This window comes from Carcharhinus amblyrhynchos, chromosome 12 (genome assembly GCF_965287045.1).
Source record: "Carcharhinus amblyrhynchos chromosome 12, sCarAmb.v2.hapA, whole genome shotgun sequence".
NCBI lineage: Eukaryota > Metazoa > Chordata > Chondrichthyes > Carcharhiniformes > Carcharhinidae > Carcharhinus > Carcharhinus amblyrhynchos.
This window is the reverse complement of record NC_137335.1, coordinates 34,566,030-34,582,511: the sequence shown is the minus strand read 5'-3', so window position 1 is coordinate 34,582,511 and position 16,482 is coordinate 34,566,030. Positions and strand designations below refer to the sequence as shown.

Below are 16,482 nucleotides of genomic sequence, written 5' to 3'. Positions count from 1 at the left end.
CAGGGAGCCCCTGCCTCCAGCCGTGGAGAAGGCCGCTGCTAGTGCCACTCTTCAGCTTGAAGCTGACTCCACATGGGCCCCTTGAGACAATGATGGCATGGACTCAGAAAGGAGGCTGAAGAAATGGGCCTCTGGGTTGAAGTGGAAACTGACGAGGAACCCTCATCGGTAACCCTGCCAAGCTCCCTTTGGACAAGAAGGTCCTTTGTTCGCTTTACACTGCCTGGCCAAGCCCTGCCTTTGGACCTCCAACCAAGTGCCAAGCAATGACCTCCTCACAGTGGGATTGTTTGAAGAGACGTGGACCTAGGTGGGGAGGGATGTTATGATAGCCACGATCTACCCATTTTAAAAGATAGGGTATTTGAATGAAAAACAATGCAGATTAAAACAACATCCAACACCCCCCTGGCCCCATGTAAGCAACCACACCCTCCTCACGGCAGTATTATGGAACCTTTACCCCCCATGCAATGTCCTGCTGATGGAACACCCCTCTGGCACTGCCCTTGGCGCTGTCGTGCATTGTTCCTTGACACTGCCTCCTGACACTGGGCAGTGTCAAGAGGCAGTATCTGGACAATGCCCAAACAGTGCCAGGACAGAGCTGTACTCACCTGTGTACTTTGCCAGCTGCACATTGTGGGGGATCAGTCGTGATTCATTGACGTAAACGAAGAATTTAACTTGGGGGGACCATCAGAGTTGAAGGACTGATAATGATATCTACATTGATGCAAATTGGGATCTCGACTTTTAAAATTGGGATTCTCTTTATGTCATTGATGGGGGGTGGGGGGGGGGCACAATCGATTGGGGAAATCCCACCAGCATTATAGCCATTTTGGGACTCTGACATGATTCTCGCCCCCTAACAACAAGACAAGAAAATGCTCCCCAAAGGAACTATTTTCCACACTATGATATGACCAGATGCTTTTGAGGTGGTGTCTAGCCAATGATGTCTGCTAGACACCAGCACTGTGAAATTAAAGGGATTCTGGGCACTCAGTGATGACAGGACAAAGAATGAGATTGCACTGCAAGTTGAATTCATTGAAATTCACATTTTTTTGAGGGGGAAAGACATTAAAATCCTGGCTGGCTTTTGAGAAAAGGCAATAAACTCATGTGAAAGGAGGCCTACATTGAGGTCACTACCTTGGAAATCACAGAAAATGCAAGGGAGTTCTTTTCCAGGCAGGGAAGGTCCATTGGATTTCAGCAAGATCCAGACCACAGCAGCCAGGTTCACAGTCCCACACTGGAATTTTCTGCCCTTGGCGTGGTGGGATCTTCTGGTCCTGCCAATGGCACACCCCCGCTGCTGGTTTTACAGTAGCAAGGGGTGCATTTAACAGGAAACCTGGTTGACAACGGTGGAACCAGAAGTTCCTATCACTGGCCAATGGTGGGCTGCTTATGCCACCACAAAATCTGTGGCAGTTGCGTGGTAAATCCTACACCCAGAGTTAGGAAATTAGATGTTACCATTGCCATGGTAACCTGGAATCATTTGAATGCCTCCATTTCCAATCAAGGTGCTTTGCCTGTGCAAAAGTCAATCATATCTAGACTGCATGCAAAAGTGGAGGAAACATTAATGCTCCAGGTTGTGATAACGCTTCAAATTACAGCCATGTACCAGAACAAGGCTGTGGTAAATCTAAAGCGAGTTCAGGTGTTTGCAAATCCTTGACTACACATTACAGATCAGAAAAGAACAGTTGATATCAAGCAGGAAGATTAGGTGTTACATGCTGTCCTAGAGCAAAAACAAACAGTACATGGAAGGTGAAAGTAATGGGGCCAAATTCCAGCATCCAGAGTAGAAAGGAAAGTCAGAGATTCACAACCCTCTTTAATCGTTGATACAGTTGCTACTGGGTCTGTTATTGTGGAAAGACAATACAAGAAACTGTTAAATCACATTCAATTCTGTGAAACTGGTGTGAAAGTGACTAGCTATTCCAATAGCAGTCTTTAAGAGTTAGGTCAAGATAGAGGGCAGCACAGTGGTTAGCACTGTTGTCTCACAGCGCCAGAGAGCCGGGTTCGATTTGAGCCTTGGGTAACTGTGTGGAGTTTGCACGTTTTCCCTTTGTGTGGATTTCTTCTGGATAGTCCGGTTTCCTCTCACAGTCCAAAAGACGTGCTGGTTAGGTACATTGACCATGCTAAATTCTCCCTCAGTGTGCCTGAACAGGCGCTGGAGTGTGGCGGCTGGAGGATTTTCACAGTAACTTAATTGTGGTGTTAATGTAAGCCTACTTGTGACTAATAAATAAACTTAAAAAAATGTAGTGAGAATGCTATTGGTAATAGTAAAAAAGAATAAAGTGTCTCTGAGGGGAAGGAACTGTGATTAGACTGAGCCAAGTTATTTTCAGTAGGGATCAATGTCTGTTATCGAGGAAATGCTGAGAGAACAAAATGGTCTTTAAGTAAGGAGGACGAAATGATCAAAGTAGACATCATAAGGACGAAGTCAAGATGAAGGACAACGAACATACAGCCAATGTTTTGCAGTGCTAGACCAGTGCCTTATGCATAGTTAGGAGCAATAGGAGCTGAATAAATGAAAACTAATGGGCAATTAAGAAGGTAAAGAGCAGTGAATGGGCTTCACCCATTATGGCAGTTCAGAGGCCAGTAGCTTTTCTGTACTCAACAGCACCATTGGAGAAGTGATGGTTACTACTGATATTGCATCCACTTGATGTCACATACCGAAGAGGGATGCAAGCCCTGAGAGGCATGCAGTGAGTGATGGGGGAAGGGATTTTGCTGATTGGGATCACAGGAAGGGGATGGAAGTCAGCAGCAAGGGCAACGGGATGTTTCTCAATGCCCTCCCACACACCTTCCCAATATCGGATTCACCAATCCCTCAATTGCAACTCCTTGCTCCACCTGCCTACAGATGTGCCAGGATGATGATTTGGATTCACACATTTTTAAAAAATGTTAGTGGTTCAAAATATTTATACGTGTTGAGATTAATTATGAACTGAGTCGCTCAAAATCACCATCTATACTCACCTGTTTTTAGATGACGATGTTACTGTTGTGAAAGGTGTCTGCATTGGACGAGGACTAGACACAGCTACAGCTAAACAGGTACTTTTGGAACATTTGCTTAATAATAGATTTTATTACTGGACGTAAATTTGCAGATGGCATATATTTTTCCAGTTATGTTAATTTAATTATATGGAATGTCAAATTCTGTGAATATAAGGATCCTTTTCACTCTTTAAAGAATGCATGTTTTGATCAAATAATCATCATAGGAAATTAGTACATTATTATAGAGGGGTGCAAGGATCCATTTTCCACACAGTATGCTCTTGATCCCAGTTTGGGAAGATGTGGCACATCCCCAGATGAATAATAAATTAGCAGGTAAGCAAGATTGATGGATGGGGTGATGCTGGCAGTGGGGGGAGGTTGGCAGTAACCAAAACCTGACCCCTCTTTTGGGTGAGTTTTCCAGGAATGGCTTACTCCTGGAGTTGGGACTCACTAGCCAGAAGGGGGCAGGCAATCAGTCTCTCTCTCTCTCTCTCTCTCTCGCTGTCCCTCAAAGCAAGCAGGATACTTGCAATCAATGCCTCAGTCATGGGCCTTCTGACATTAGTGGAAATTTCCTGGTATCACACAAGCTACCTGCTATGTCGGGAACCAGACCACAGTTTGAAGACAGCCTCTCAGTGAGAGCTCAGAGGGCCATTGGAAGCTGAATAAAGTACCAGTTTCAGGGAGCTACATGGTTAAGGAGGTTAAATTATGGCTGGAGGTATTGTTACGAAGGTTCCACTCGGTTGAGGGACTTGTTTTACTAAATTGATTCTGGACCCTTCACAAACATCTGTATTTTGAGGTGCTTCTTGGATTCCCTCTTCTTCAACACTAATTGTCTCATCTACTGCCGGAGGGGCTGTCGGAGAACATTCCTGCAGATCCTCTGATGTCTCTTTTTTGATCGGAATCCTTAATTGGAGGACAAACTCGCAGATGGCCAATTAACATGTTGCCTTCTGTAAATTTGTATCACCGATCTGCTGTCAAGGCCTCAGGCCCACAGACAGTCCCATGTCAGGTTCCAGAAGCTTGTGGGAAAATTCAGCCCTTAAGAGAGTGAGCAGGGGGTATTGAAAGGTTTAGTAGGAGAGATGCCAAAAATTTGTTCAGCTGACACAATGGCCAATGGTATGCTCAGTAGGGTAAGAAGGTTCTGTAGCTTCCAATGTCCATGGTTCTAATTGTTCCACTCAACGGGAGAAAAGGAGTAAAGAAGTTCAGTGTGAGCAGGAGGTTAACAAGGGAAAATAATATTCCTGATGTTGGTTCCCCATTTATTGTGGGGATTGTGTGCATAAAATGTCAATGTTCACATGATTAGACTGTCTAGCAACATAGAAACAGGAGTATGCCATTTAATTCCTTGAGCCTATTCAAAATCTATAAGCCCTGGTCTTTTGTTAGTAGCCGTTGTACCTTTTTTTGCTTACTAATTGTCTCATTAATGAGTCAAACTGACAACCCACTGCCGGTGACTGCAAATCCCACGTTAGCTCTTATGACTAAGACAGAGGAGGTTTGCCCGTTGCCAGGAGACTGACACAGGGGCCTTGCCTCTAATTAAATAAGTCTGGCCGCCATATTTCCTGTTTCAACAGGCTGCGTTAAATTCAACCCAATATAGCAAAACTAAATTGGGAATGTTGATAAAATAATTTAAACTGTAAATGACAGCGACAAATGAGTGTTAAAATGTGAAGAATTTCTGAAATTGAGACGTATTGTTGAGGCAGAGTAGCTTCAGCATTGTTGTATCTCCAACCATGCTATACCTTACCTATACTTCATTCCATTGATGGCTACACAATATTTATTCAGCATTTTGATAAGCACCCAACAAAAAAATTAGGAAAATGATTGGTTAAATCAATTTTGAATTGAAAATTTTCAAAGCAATTTCATCAAATGAAGTTTTGCTATCTGGATTAATCTAAAAGTCACCATCTGATCTTCCAATAACATAGTTGAAAGATCCAGGCAGAGAGTAGTATGTTCCAGGTTGATTCCTAATTCTGTACTGTGGGTTAATTAATTTCAGTTCAAGTAACCATTGGGATTGTGAAACTAATCTCTGCCCTCCTCTGCTGAAGAGCTGGATTTTTGCTTCCAGCATGATATCTTGTAGAATTGTTGCTGAAAGATGGGCGCATGTGTACGTTACAATTATAATATCACAGAGTAATAAAGTGCTGAAGGAGGCCATCTGGCTCATCAAATTCATGCCAACCTTTGAAAGAGCTGCCCAGCTAGTCCCAACACATGCTCATTTTCAAGAGTCCTGCAAATTCTTTCCCCTAAAGTATTTATTCAATTTCCAATTGAAAGTTATTATTAAATTTGCATCTGTCACCTTTCCAGGCATTCAGATCATTATAGTTTACTGTGCAAAAGGTTTTTCCTTCCAGGCCCATCTGGTTCTTTTGCCAATTACCTTTAATCTGAGTCTCTAATTATTGACCCATTGGAAACAGTTTCTCTTTATATACTCAGTCAAAACCGTTAATAATTTTACCTCTATCAAATCTCCTTTTAATTTTCTCTGTTCAGTGAATAATTACCTCAGCTTCTCTAATCTCCCCACAGCCATATCCCAACCTTTTGGCTAAGATCAAGCAGCTGATCAAGCCCAAAGAACAAAAGAGAAAAGAACAAATAAAATTACAGCACAGGAACAGGCCCTTCGGCCCTCCAAGCCTGAACCAAACATGCTGCCCAACTTAACTAAAACTCCATACCCTTCCGGACATCATATCCCTCTATTCCCATCCTATTCATGTATTTATCAAGATGCCCCTTAAAAGCCACTACTGTATCCGCTTCCACTACCTCCTCCAGCAACGAGTTCCAGGCGCCCACCACCCTCTCTCTAAAACATCTGCCTCGTATATTTCCTTTAAATCTTGCCCCTTGCACCTTAAACCTGTGCCCCTAGTAATTGACTCTTCCACTCTGGGAAAAAGCTTCTAACTATCCGCTCTGTCCATGCCTCTCATAATCTTGTAAACTTCTATCAGGTCGCCCTTCAACCTCCGTCGTACCATTGAGAACAAACCAAGTTTCTCTAATCTCTCCTCATAGCTAATGCCCTCTGTACCAGGCAACATCCTGGTAAATCTTTTCTCTTCCATCTTCAAAACCTCCACATCTTTCTGGTGGTGTGGTGACCAGAATTGAACACTATATTCCAAGTGCAGCCTAACTGAGGTTCTATAAAGCTATAACATGACTCGCCAATTTTTAAACTCAATGCCCCGGCCAATGAAGGCAAACATGCTGTATACCTTCTAGACTACTTTCTCCACCTGCATTGCCACTTTCAGTGACCTGTGTACCTGTACACTCAAATCCCTTTGCCTATCAATACTCTTAAGAGTTATAGAGCATAGAACATTACAGCGCAGTACAGGCCCTTGGGCCCTCGATGTTGCGCTGACCAGTGGAACCAATCTAATGATCCTCTAACCTAAACTATTCCAATGTTATTCATATGCCTATCCACTGACCATTTGAACACCCTTAAAGTTGGTAAGTCCACAATTGCTGCAGGCAGGGTATTCCACACCCTTACTACCCTCTGAGTAAAGAACCTACCTCAGACATCCGTCCTATAATTACCACCCCTTAATTTAAAGCTGTGTCCCCTCGTGTTAGCCGTCACCATCCGAGGAAAAAGGCTCTCACTATCCACCCTATCTAATCCTCTGATCATCTTGTATGCCTCAATTAGGTCACCTCTCAACCTTGTTCTTTCTAACGAAAACAACCTCAAATCCCTCAGCCTTTCCTCGTAAGACCTTCCCACTATACCAGGCAGCATCCTGGTAAACCTCCTCTGCATCCTTTCCAATGCCTCCACATCCTTCTTATAATGCGGTGACCAGAACTATATGCAATACTCCAAGTGTGGCTGCACCAGAGTTTTGTACAGTTGCAACATGACCTCATGGCTCTGAAATTCAATCCCTCTACCAATAAAAGCTAACACACCGTACGCCTTCTTAACAACCTTATCAACCTGGGTGCCATTTCTTCCATTTACTGTATACTTCCTATCTGTATTAGACCTTCCAAAATGCATCTCACATTTGTCTGAATTAAACTCCATCTGCCATCTCTCCATCCAAGTCTCTAACCAATTTATGTCATGCTGTATCCTCTGATGGTCCTCCTCACTATCTGCAAATCCAGCAACCTTTGTGTTGCCCGCAAACTTACTAATCAAACCAGTTACATTTTCCTCCAAATCATTTATATATATTAGAAATTGCAAAGGTTCCAGCGCTGATCCCTGAGGAACCCGACTTGTCACAACCCTCCATTCAGAAACACGCCCTTCCACTGCTACCCTCTGTCTTCTTTGTCTGAGCCACTGCGTCCCAAGATGGGATGCAATGCCTCATCTTGTCAGCTTGAATCTTGCTTGTCTCACTCAAGGGGACTTTGAATTGGATTCAACTGGATTTTGAATTTGGAGTTTTTAGAGCAAGCAAGGAATGGATTTGGGTTTGCCTGGTTCATTCTGAGCATTGGCTTTGCAATTTTAAGGACAGAGTTAAAAAGTTAAAAAGAAAGCAAATTACCCTGGCTGCTGGAAATTGGAACTAAAAACTAGAATGCTGCAGCCATGTAATCAGCAAACAGTCCTTGTTGTCCAGCAGTTATCCTTTGGTTTGCCAAACTGGCCAAATGGATTGTAGCAATCGGAGCTTGCGTGACTTTCAGCTGAGTTTTTATCACAACAGTCAGCCTTCAGCTTGAGCTGTAATGAAAGCTGAGGCATTGACCAGCAGGCACTGCCTTGTGGTTGGGTACTCAATGTGTTCTGTTTGAATTGGCCATTGGTTCCACGCCTAAAGGATGGTCTCCAGATTTGTGCAAAGCCCTGTAAAAGTTGGTGCTGGATTCCTCCATGCTCCTTCATATTGTCCATAGGCTTTCTGGCATGTTTTTCTCTGTATCAAACATCAGCATTCCATCTGCACACCGTGCCATCAAAAGTCCTCATCTGAGTCCTCTGTGGCAACTCTCTTGTGTGAGCTTCCCCTCCAGCTCACTGATACCTGCTCAATCCTTGTTTCCTGTTGTCAGGGCAGATGACTCATGCCTGGTACCTCACCATCAGCAGATGCCACTTCTATGCATCCCTCTGAATAATGTGCAGTATCAATATCTGAACTGGTAATTGCGAGTGTGAAATTACTCTCTGATGCTATGTCCCTATCATCATTCTCTTCTGCTGTTCCTGCAGTGCCAGACCAGCTTGTACTTCTTGGATATCTGGCACAGATCATTGCTAGAGTGGAGGCATATAAAAGTTGTATGCTTACACCTTCTGCAGTCTGTAAATCAGAAGAAAGTGGTGTAATTTTTCTGCACTCCCCACCTGTTTGGCAGTTTTTCCAGGCCCATCCTACCAACAGGGAACCATCATGGTCGGATGTCTTTGGCTGGGACCAGAAGTTCCTACCGGTGGGAAGGTCTGGAAAATCCTGTTCAATGTCTGATGAGGGAGTATGAAGAAACACATTAGGTATACCGATAGATCCTCTCCAAAGATTTCAGTGTCACTACAGTCTATGCCCTCAGCAGTGGCCTTTCCAAAAATGAGCAACAGTGTTACCACTGTGGAGGTCAGAATATGCAGACATGCCTCTCCCCACTGGTTAGCTCCTACTATTTCCAGTTCTTCGTGTCCTTCAAAAGAGAGGGATGTTTCAGTGAGTGTCATGCAGTTAGTTTAACTGATGTGGTATCACAATTGAATAGCTGATTGGTGTGTGTAACTTGTGAAAAATGGGTGTGAAACTGTACTGAAGTATATGAATGTCAGACATGAGCACTGATTAATCGAGACTGTTGATGGTGAGCGATGGGAATGTCTGAATTGAGTAGTGTTGGAGGCTAGCGGTGCAGTTCATTGTGTATGACATTCACAGCCACATTCACTAACCTTGGCCACCCCATGTGACACCGTTGAACCTTTTGCAGCACAGCATCCAGGTCTTTGGGCTTGACTCTTGGCATTGACCTTCACAATTATTCTCACCTGGTTGATCCCACTGCCTCCTTGCCCCACCCTTTAGATAGAGCACATTTCCCCTCCTTGCTCTCTCTTCTACCAAAACTTCCAGCGCATTTTCTAAAGACTATGGAATCCACTTCTGGCTGTGCTGTGTCATATTCTGTCTCCCAGAATTCAATCAGTTGTAGAATGACTCTAAGTGCCTGCTCCAGCCACAATGCCTCCTATTTAAGAAATGCACATGGATTAGTGGATGCTAGCTTTAACTGTTGAAGCTTCACATGATTTTGCGCCCTGTTGACGCATATACAGGTACTCAGTGATACAGGTTGCATTCATGTAATAAACAGATGACACAAAGTTGGTGCTGCTTTTAAATGTTGAACAGTTGGGGATCTTACATCCAAATCCCCTCACCCAATTTTGGGAGCTATCAAGTTTATTCCTCAATCTATTTGAGGATGCACTGCCATTTATTACTGCTGAAATTACCAATTAGAATCTTGTCTGTTTTTAAATAACAGGTTCTCTTTAACTCATTTGGGATAGAAGATACCACTCTTGTTTTGAAGGTAATGCCAGTTTTTAAAACTTTTCAAATTAAATGTAGAGAATTTGATACCATGAACAGCAAATAAAACTTTCCAATTTCATGCTTGAATGTGCAATTATTTTTCTTCTATGTAATAACATAAGATTTTTTACCTTTTCTTTCATCTACTCTGAAAGCAAAAATAATAAGGTTTAAATGGAGACTTCTTTAATGAAGCACAAACTATCTGCAAGAAACAGGCAGCCTGGATAGTGAATTAGTGAATAAATATTGGGACTGGGAAAAGGGAGCGGTATTTTTTAGATTCCTTGTTGCAACTAGCAGAGGGGTTAAATAACAGTTTGGATGTTGAATAGCATCCCAGCTGGATGGTACCAAATTGAGGGATCTTGCCCAGTGTAATGCCCTATGTTAGGGGTTGTGGGCTTAAAACAAAAAGACAAAGACATTGAGCAGAATTGTCCCAAAAAATTTCTAAGTACCTTAACGCTGAGTAAAGAGGAGAGATCCGCGCTGGTCTTATTGGTGCATTCCACACCACAATTCACTACTTAGGGACCGAATTTACCATCAAGTTGTGCCCGTTTTTGGGCACGAAAACTTGATAAAGGCGGGCGTGAGGCGAGTAGCACGATCCACACCTGCCTCCATGCCCATTCCTCTTTTACCAAGGGCCTAAAATGGCCACGCTCGGGACTGTACCTGAAACGGGTGCGACGGCAATTTAAATGCACTTGAACGCATTTAAATTGAATTAATGGGCTGGACGCCCAACTTTACCGGCACTTTCCCCTTTATCACCGCATTCACCAATCCTGAATCGGCATGAATTAGACATGCTCAATAAAAGTCTGACTCGGCTGCTCCATCAGTGAGGGTTAGTGAGGAGGTAAGTGCCCGATGGCTCTCTGCTACTCATGGGTGTCCTGTTGTTGTGGCCATTTTCTGTCTCGGGTTGGTGGTAGCTCTGTGAGGGTGGGGGTTGGGGGTTATTGCTCTGCAAGGTCTCCGATGTTCAACTTGCAGCACGAAAATGGGTCTCAGCGCTGACCTCGGGTCTTGCGATGCTGCTGGTTCCTAGCACACTCAGCTCACTTCCAGCTGAAGGATGAGCACAAAGCCCTTACAAATAGCACTGCTGCAGCTTCTCAACTTTGCAAGGGGGTGTGATTGTGGGGAACATATGGCTGGGGGAATTGGGAGAGGCTATGATTGCGGGGAGCATGTGGCTGCGATTACGGGGAGCCTGTGATGGAGCCTGGGAGCATGTGGTGGACGTCCTCTGGAGGCCCTTGACCTTGAGGGTCCTGGCCTGCTTCCAGGTATCTGGGATGTTTCCATGACACTCTCTTCATCCCACTGCCCTTGAGATGCCCTGGTGTCAGGGAGCGGGGAGTCAGAGCCACAGCCACAGCCTCCTGGCTGGAAGGCACCGTCACGGGCTCGAGCCCTTCCTCCTGCCTTGGGGCTTCTGCATTAAGCTCTAGAAGCTTTTGTGTCACCTGGCACTGTCAGTCCTGGAGGACCACCTGCATCTACCCATGGTGGTTGAGCCTCTGCAATGGCCATTTGAGTCAGGGGCCACCTGTCAGGGGTCACAGCAAGTGCCCTCTGAGACGAGGCCGTGTTCTCAATGGCTGCTGCCATAGCCTGCTGTGTCTCAGCGCTGTCCCACTGGGTCTCCTGCAAGCTCTCAAGCCACTCAGCCATGGGCCACGGAATCCTGAGAAGCCTGTTCAGTCCCTCAGCTGCGGCCTCAGCCCTCTGATACTCTGCTGTGGCCTACTGTGACTTAGCCATCGCTTTGAACGTGCCACTTATGGCGACGATCCGCTGCCCGAGGCTTTCTGCTGCAGCCGCTATCCTTGCAGTGTTGGCCTGGGAAGCACGCAAGACAGGCAATAGCTGGTCTACCTGAAAGGTTTGGTACTTCTCCCAACAGCCTCACAGCTGGTCTAGTGTGGCCTTCAGCCCCTCCTGCATTCCCTGGCTCTGTTGCTGCATCTCCAGCAGCTGAAGGAGAAGTGATCTCAGAGGACCAGCTCATAGCCTGGGGCCAGCTGAGTCCTTGCCTCCGGCAGGCCCCCCATGCCAGAACGCTTGGATGTTCCTTCTCCACCGGATGTACATTATCAGATGTGTCATGCTCACCAGAGAGTGACCCAGAAGGCTAAATACTAACTGGACCCACCAATATGTCAGTATCTGGGATGGTGAGTTGTGAGGCGGCAGCTGGCGCCAAAATGGTGCCACACTCCAAGGTCCCTTCACCCATATCCTCCGAGGATTCATCCACGGACCAGGAGGGATGGGAGCTGTAGCCGAAGCCAGTAGTCCAGAAGGCCCCAGGGCATTCGGATCTATCCCTGTAACACAGGACTCAAGATTAAGTGCAAGGGAGCGAGAGGAATTCAGGATGCCAAATACATGATTCACATGTCTCCAGCGAACATAGAACAAAAAAAATCAAGAAAATTACATCACAGGAACAGGCTCTTCAGCCCTCCAAGCCTATAATGATCGAGTTGCCCACCTTATTTGTAACCCTTTACCCGTCCAGGGACCATATGCCTCTATTCCCATCCCATTTACATAGCTGTAGAGATGCCCTTAAAGATCACTATCATATCTGCATCCACACCCTCCCGTGGCAGCAAGTTCCAGGCACCCACTATCCTCTTTGTGCAAATAAACATGCCTTGTACATCTCCTTTAAACCTTGCCCGCCGCACCCAAAACTCGTGCCCCTGAGAAGTTGCCTCAAAGTGATTGAAGGAATGACAGGTGCTCACGTCTTGACAGCAGCCTGACCATGCTTTGCTGACAGCCCGCATCTCCCCTTCTCTGGAGAGCTCCAACACCTGCTCCTCAAAGGGGATGAGGACCTGGAGGTCTGGCTCACCACCCTCTGTCTTTGCCCTCTCACGAGTGTTGTGCTCGGTCTTCTCCTGTGGAGACAGAAGGAGCCATGAAAGAAATGATGGCATGACTCCTGCTGGAGTATATCAGCTGGTGGCTCTTAGTGGGCAAACACAGTGGGATGCTGGGGATGGGAGGATTGAAGGGAAATATAGGGGAAGATGCAAAATGGGGTTCAGCATTCATCCTTGCTGCACGGATGAGGTCATTGACTTTTTTCCAGCCCTGCTTCCCGGTTCAAGGGGCCAGTGCCCTGGTACTGACTGAGGTGATGGCATCCTCCCAGGCCGTGCTTCCATCAGCCCCCCTTGGTCTGCGTCCTCTTGGGGGAAAGAGGGTGCCCCGCCTCACCTCTGCTGCATCCAGCCGCCTCCCCAGTTCACCCTCAGAAAATCGGGGGGCTGGACAGGCACACATTTAATGCAAGAATGCCTGACTGCTTGTCCATTCTTGAGTTTTTAATGGAGCTGCCCTCACTCGAGTAGATCAGCTATAGGCAGTTTGGCAGAACATTCCAGCAAATTACATGCACGTGCAGTTTGCTTGTTAGCACTGAGGGGAAGGCAAGTGAGCACTTGCAGGTGTGCTAATGGGGAGGAGGGGTGGTGTGGATGGGTAGTGGATGAATGCCTCAGTGATTGGGGACAGGGGGAGAGAGGGAGGTGTCACACAGCCAACAGAGTCTGGAGGAGATGAGGGCCTTGTGCAAGATTGGCCCGATCTAATAAGGGCACGGGAAGGTTGGAGAGACCCCCCACTCCCTGGTTTGCACATGTAGATTCAAAGTAAAAAGTAACAGTTTTTTTGAAATAAACCCCACCACACAGTACGAACTAGAAGTCAAAATTGACGCTGTCTAGGATGAAACATTTAAGTTATGAACAGAGGTTGGATAGGCTTTTTGGATTGGTTTTCATTGGAGCAGAGAAGACTGACAGGCAACCTGACTGAGGTGTGCAAGAATATGAGGGTTCAGATTGGATAAGGAGCAGCTGTTCCCTTAGTTGAAGTGTCAATCACAAGGGGACATAGGTTCAAGGTGAGGGGCAGGAGGTTTGGGGGTGTGCTGGAATGCACTGCCTGGGAGGGTGATGGAGGCAATTCATATAGCATGGTGCTATTACAATCAATTTGCCCATCCACTTGCTGTGCTTGTTCTCACTACATAGCAGCAAGATTTTTAAAATTATTTCATGGGATGTAGATGTCACTGGTAAGGCCATCATTTGTTGCCTATCACTAATTACTCTTGAGCTAGTGGCTTGCTAGTTCATTACAGAGGTCAGTTTAGAGTTCAGCACATTGCTATAAATCTGGAGTCACATGTTGGCCAGACAGGTAAGGATGGCAGATTTCCATTACTGAATCAGATGGGTTATTTACAACCATTGGCAATACTTTAATAGTCATCATTTTAATTCCAGATTTTAATTGAATTCAAATTCCATCATTTGCCATGGTGGGATTCAAACCCAGGTCCCCAGAATATTCCCCTCGGTCACTAGTCCAGTGACAATGCAACAATGATGTTGCCTCCTCAATGTTTGTTGCTCAAACTGAGATTCCCTGAAGACTTAGGCCTCAAATCCTCAAGGTAAGTTAGTTTTATACTCTCTACCCTGATGCTCTTCCCTCTGAGACTGCTCCCTGGAGACTATTTCTTGTCTATTTAACCTCATGTATTTATTTGATTAGTTAATTGGATGGTTTTTAATGGAATCAATTATTTTAAATTCATTAATTAATTGTTTTATCTAGTTGTATTTATTAATTTTGGAAAATATTTGCAATTTACCAGTTTAGAGACAGAATAAAGCATACATTAACTACTGGAAATATAAAATGGATGAAGAACAGCATTTCTTTCCTCCTCTGCACACTGAATTCCCACATGCATCAAATTCCCACCTTATGCACTCTGATAATGCAGCACTCTTTTCATGGCCTGAATGTGCTGCCCGCTTGTGCATTCTTACATTGACCACTGTTCCGCTGAAATTTGACGTGCAGTCCACAGTTTGAGCATTTTTCTAATGATAGTTGCTCCTTTTCTATTGAGGAGCTGGCCATTCTAATCAGCAAATTTTCTAATGGGCCTTATCCTTTTTTGCAAACTTTAAAAAATCAAGTAGATTATATTGACTGGATTTGCACCATAAGATGATTAATTTACTTTCTCAAAAGATCCGGTGGGTGTGGTAGCAGAGTCCATCTCGAGCAAGTTAGACATAATCTGGAAGAGGCAAAGTTGGCAGAAAATGGCAGTTTGAATACATGTAGGCACCTCAGCAAACATTTTTATATTTGTTTTCTCCATAAGGTTGTCAAAGGGCTCATCAAATTTTGGCATGTTACTTCACTCCACACCCCTTTCTAAATATAGGTAATTCTGTGTAAAACCTTTTGTTAAACGTTTTATTTTCCAGCTTCGAAACAGTCAAGGTTCTTTGGTTCCAATGAATGGTGAACTGAATGTAAACAGCAAACAATCGTAAGTGTAAAATAAATTGCAATTAATAATTGACCTGTAGGATTTTCCAATCTGTAGTAGCAGGGGCATTTTCACTTTGGGATTGAATTTTTTCCTCCTGATTAATTGAATACCATTTGCTTTAATCCTAGTCTTTCCTGCATGAAACATGTTCCCTTTTTTGCCTGAAATCTATTTCATAGTTTGTTCATCTGGTAACTGGACAGAAGGTATCCTTCTACGTATTGATTTGGTATTGGGGAATGAACCTGGACAGGTGCCAGATCTCTCAGTGGGAGAGCATTTTGGGGATAGTGATCATAACTCTATCTCCTTTACATTAGCATTGGAGAAAGATAGGATCAGACAAGCTAGGAAAGTGTTTATCTGGAGTCAGGGGAATTATGAAGCCATCACACAGGGAATTAGAGGCATAAATTGGAAAATGGTTTTCTCAGGGAAATGTACAGAAATAATGTGGCAGATTTTCAAGGAATATTTATCTGGAGTTCTGCACGACAACATTCCAATGAGACAGGGAGGTTTTGCTAGGCTACAGGAACCATGTGCACGAAAGCTGTAATGAATTTAGTCGAGGAAAGAAGAAAAGCTTACAGGAGGTCGGGGAGCTAGGAAGTGTTAGGGATCTAGAAGAGTATATGACTAGTAGGAAGGAACTTAAGAAGGAAATTAAGAGAGCCAGAAGAGTCATGAGAAGGCATTGGCAGGTAAGATTAAGGAGAATCCTAAGACATTCTACAAGTATGTGAAGAGCAAAAGGAAGAGATGTGAAGGAATAGGACCTATCAAGTGTGACAGTGGGACAGTTTGTATAGAACTGGTAGAAATAGCAGAAGTACTCAATGAATACTTCAGAATTCACAGTGGAAAAGGATCTTGGTGGTTGTAGTGTAGGCTTGCAGTGGACCGAAAAGCTTGAGCATGTTGACATTAAGAAAGAGGATGTGTTGGAGCTTTTGAAAAGCATCGAGTTAGATAAGTTGCTGGGACCAGATGGGATGTACCCCAGATTACTGTGGGAGACGAGGGAAGAGATTGCAGAGCCTCTGGCAGTGATCTTTGCGTCATCAATAGAGACGGGAGAGGTTCTGGAGGATTGGAGGGTTGCAGATGTGGTTCCTTTATTCAAGAAAGGGAGAAGAGATAGCCCAGGAAATTATCAACCAGTGAGTCTAACCTCAGTGGTTGGTAAGTTGATGGAGAAGATCCTGAGAGGCTGGATTTATGAACATTTGGAGAGGTATAGTATGGTCAAAAATAGTCAGCACAGCTTTGTCAAGGGCAGATTATGCGTTATGAGCCTGGTTGAATTTTTTGAAGGAGTGACTAAACACATTGATGAAGGAAGAGCAGTAGATGTAGTTTATATGGACTTCAGCAAGGCATTTGATAATGTGCCGATGCAAGGCTTAT

The 16,482-nt window shown here is 44.6% G+C and overlaps 1 protein-coding gene across 1 annotated transcript in view; it reads left to right on the top strand.

The window, feature by feature from the left end:
* The window catches only part of LOC145350708 (chitin synthase chs-2-like), a 206,058-nt gene that overhangs the window by 31,647 nt on the left and 157,929 nt on the right, over window positions 1-16,482 (top strand). The window contains exons 2-4 of the mRNA XM_080199914.1: window positions 3,053-3,120; window positions 9,631-9,678; window positions 15,005-15,069. Coding sequence (XP_080056040.1) covers window positions 3,053-3,120; window positions 9,631-9,678; window positions 15,005-15,069 — 181 coding nt within the window. The remainder of the gene's footprint in view (window positions 1-3,052; window positions 3,121-9,630; window positions 9,679-15,004; window positions 15,070-16,482) is intronic.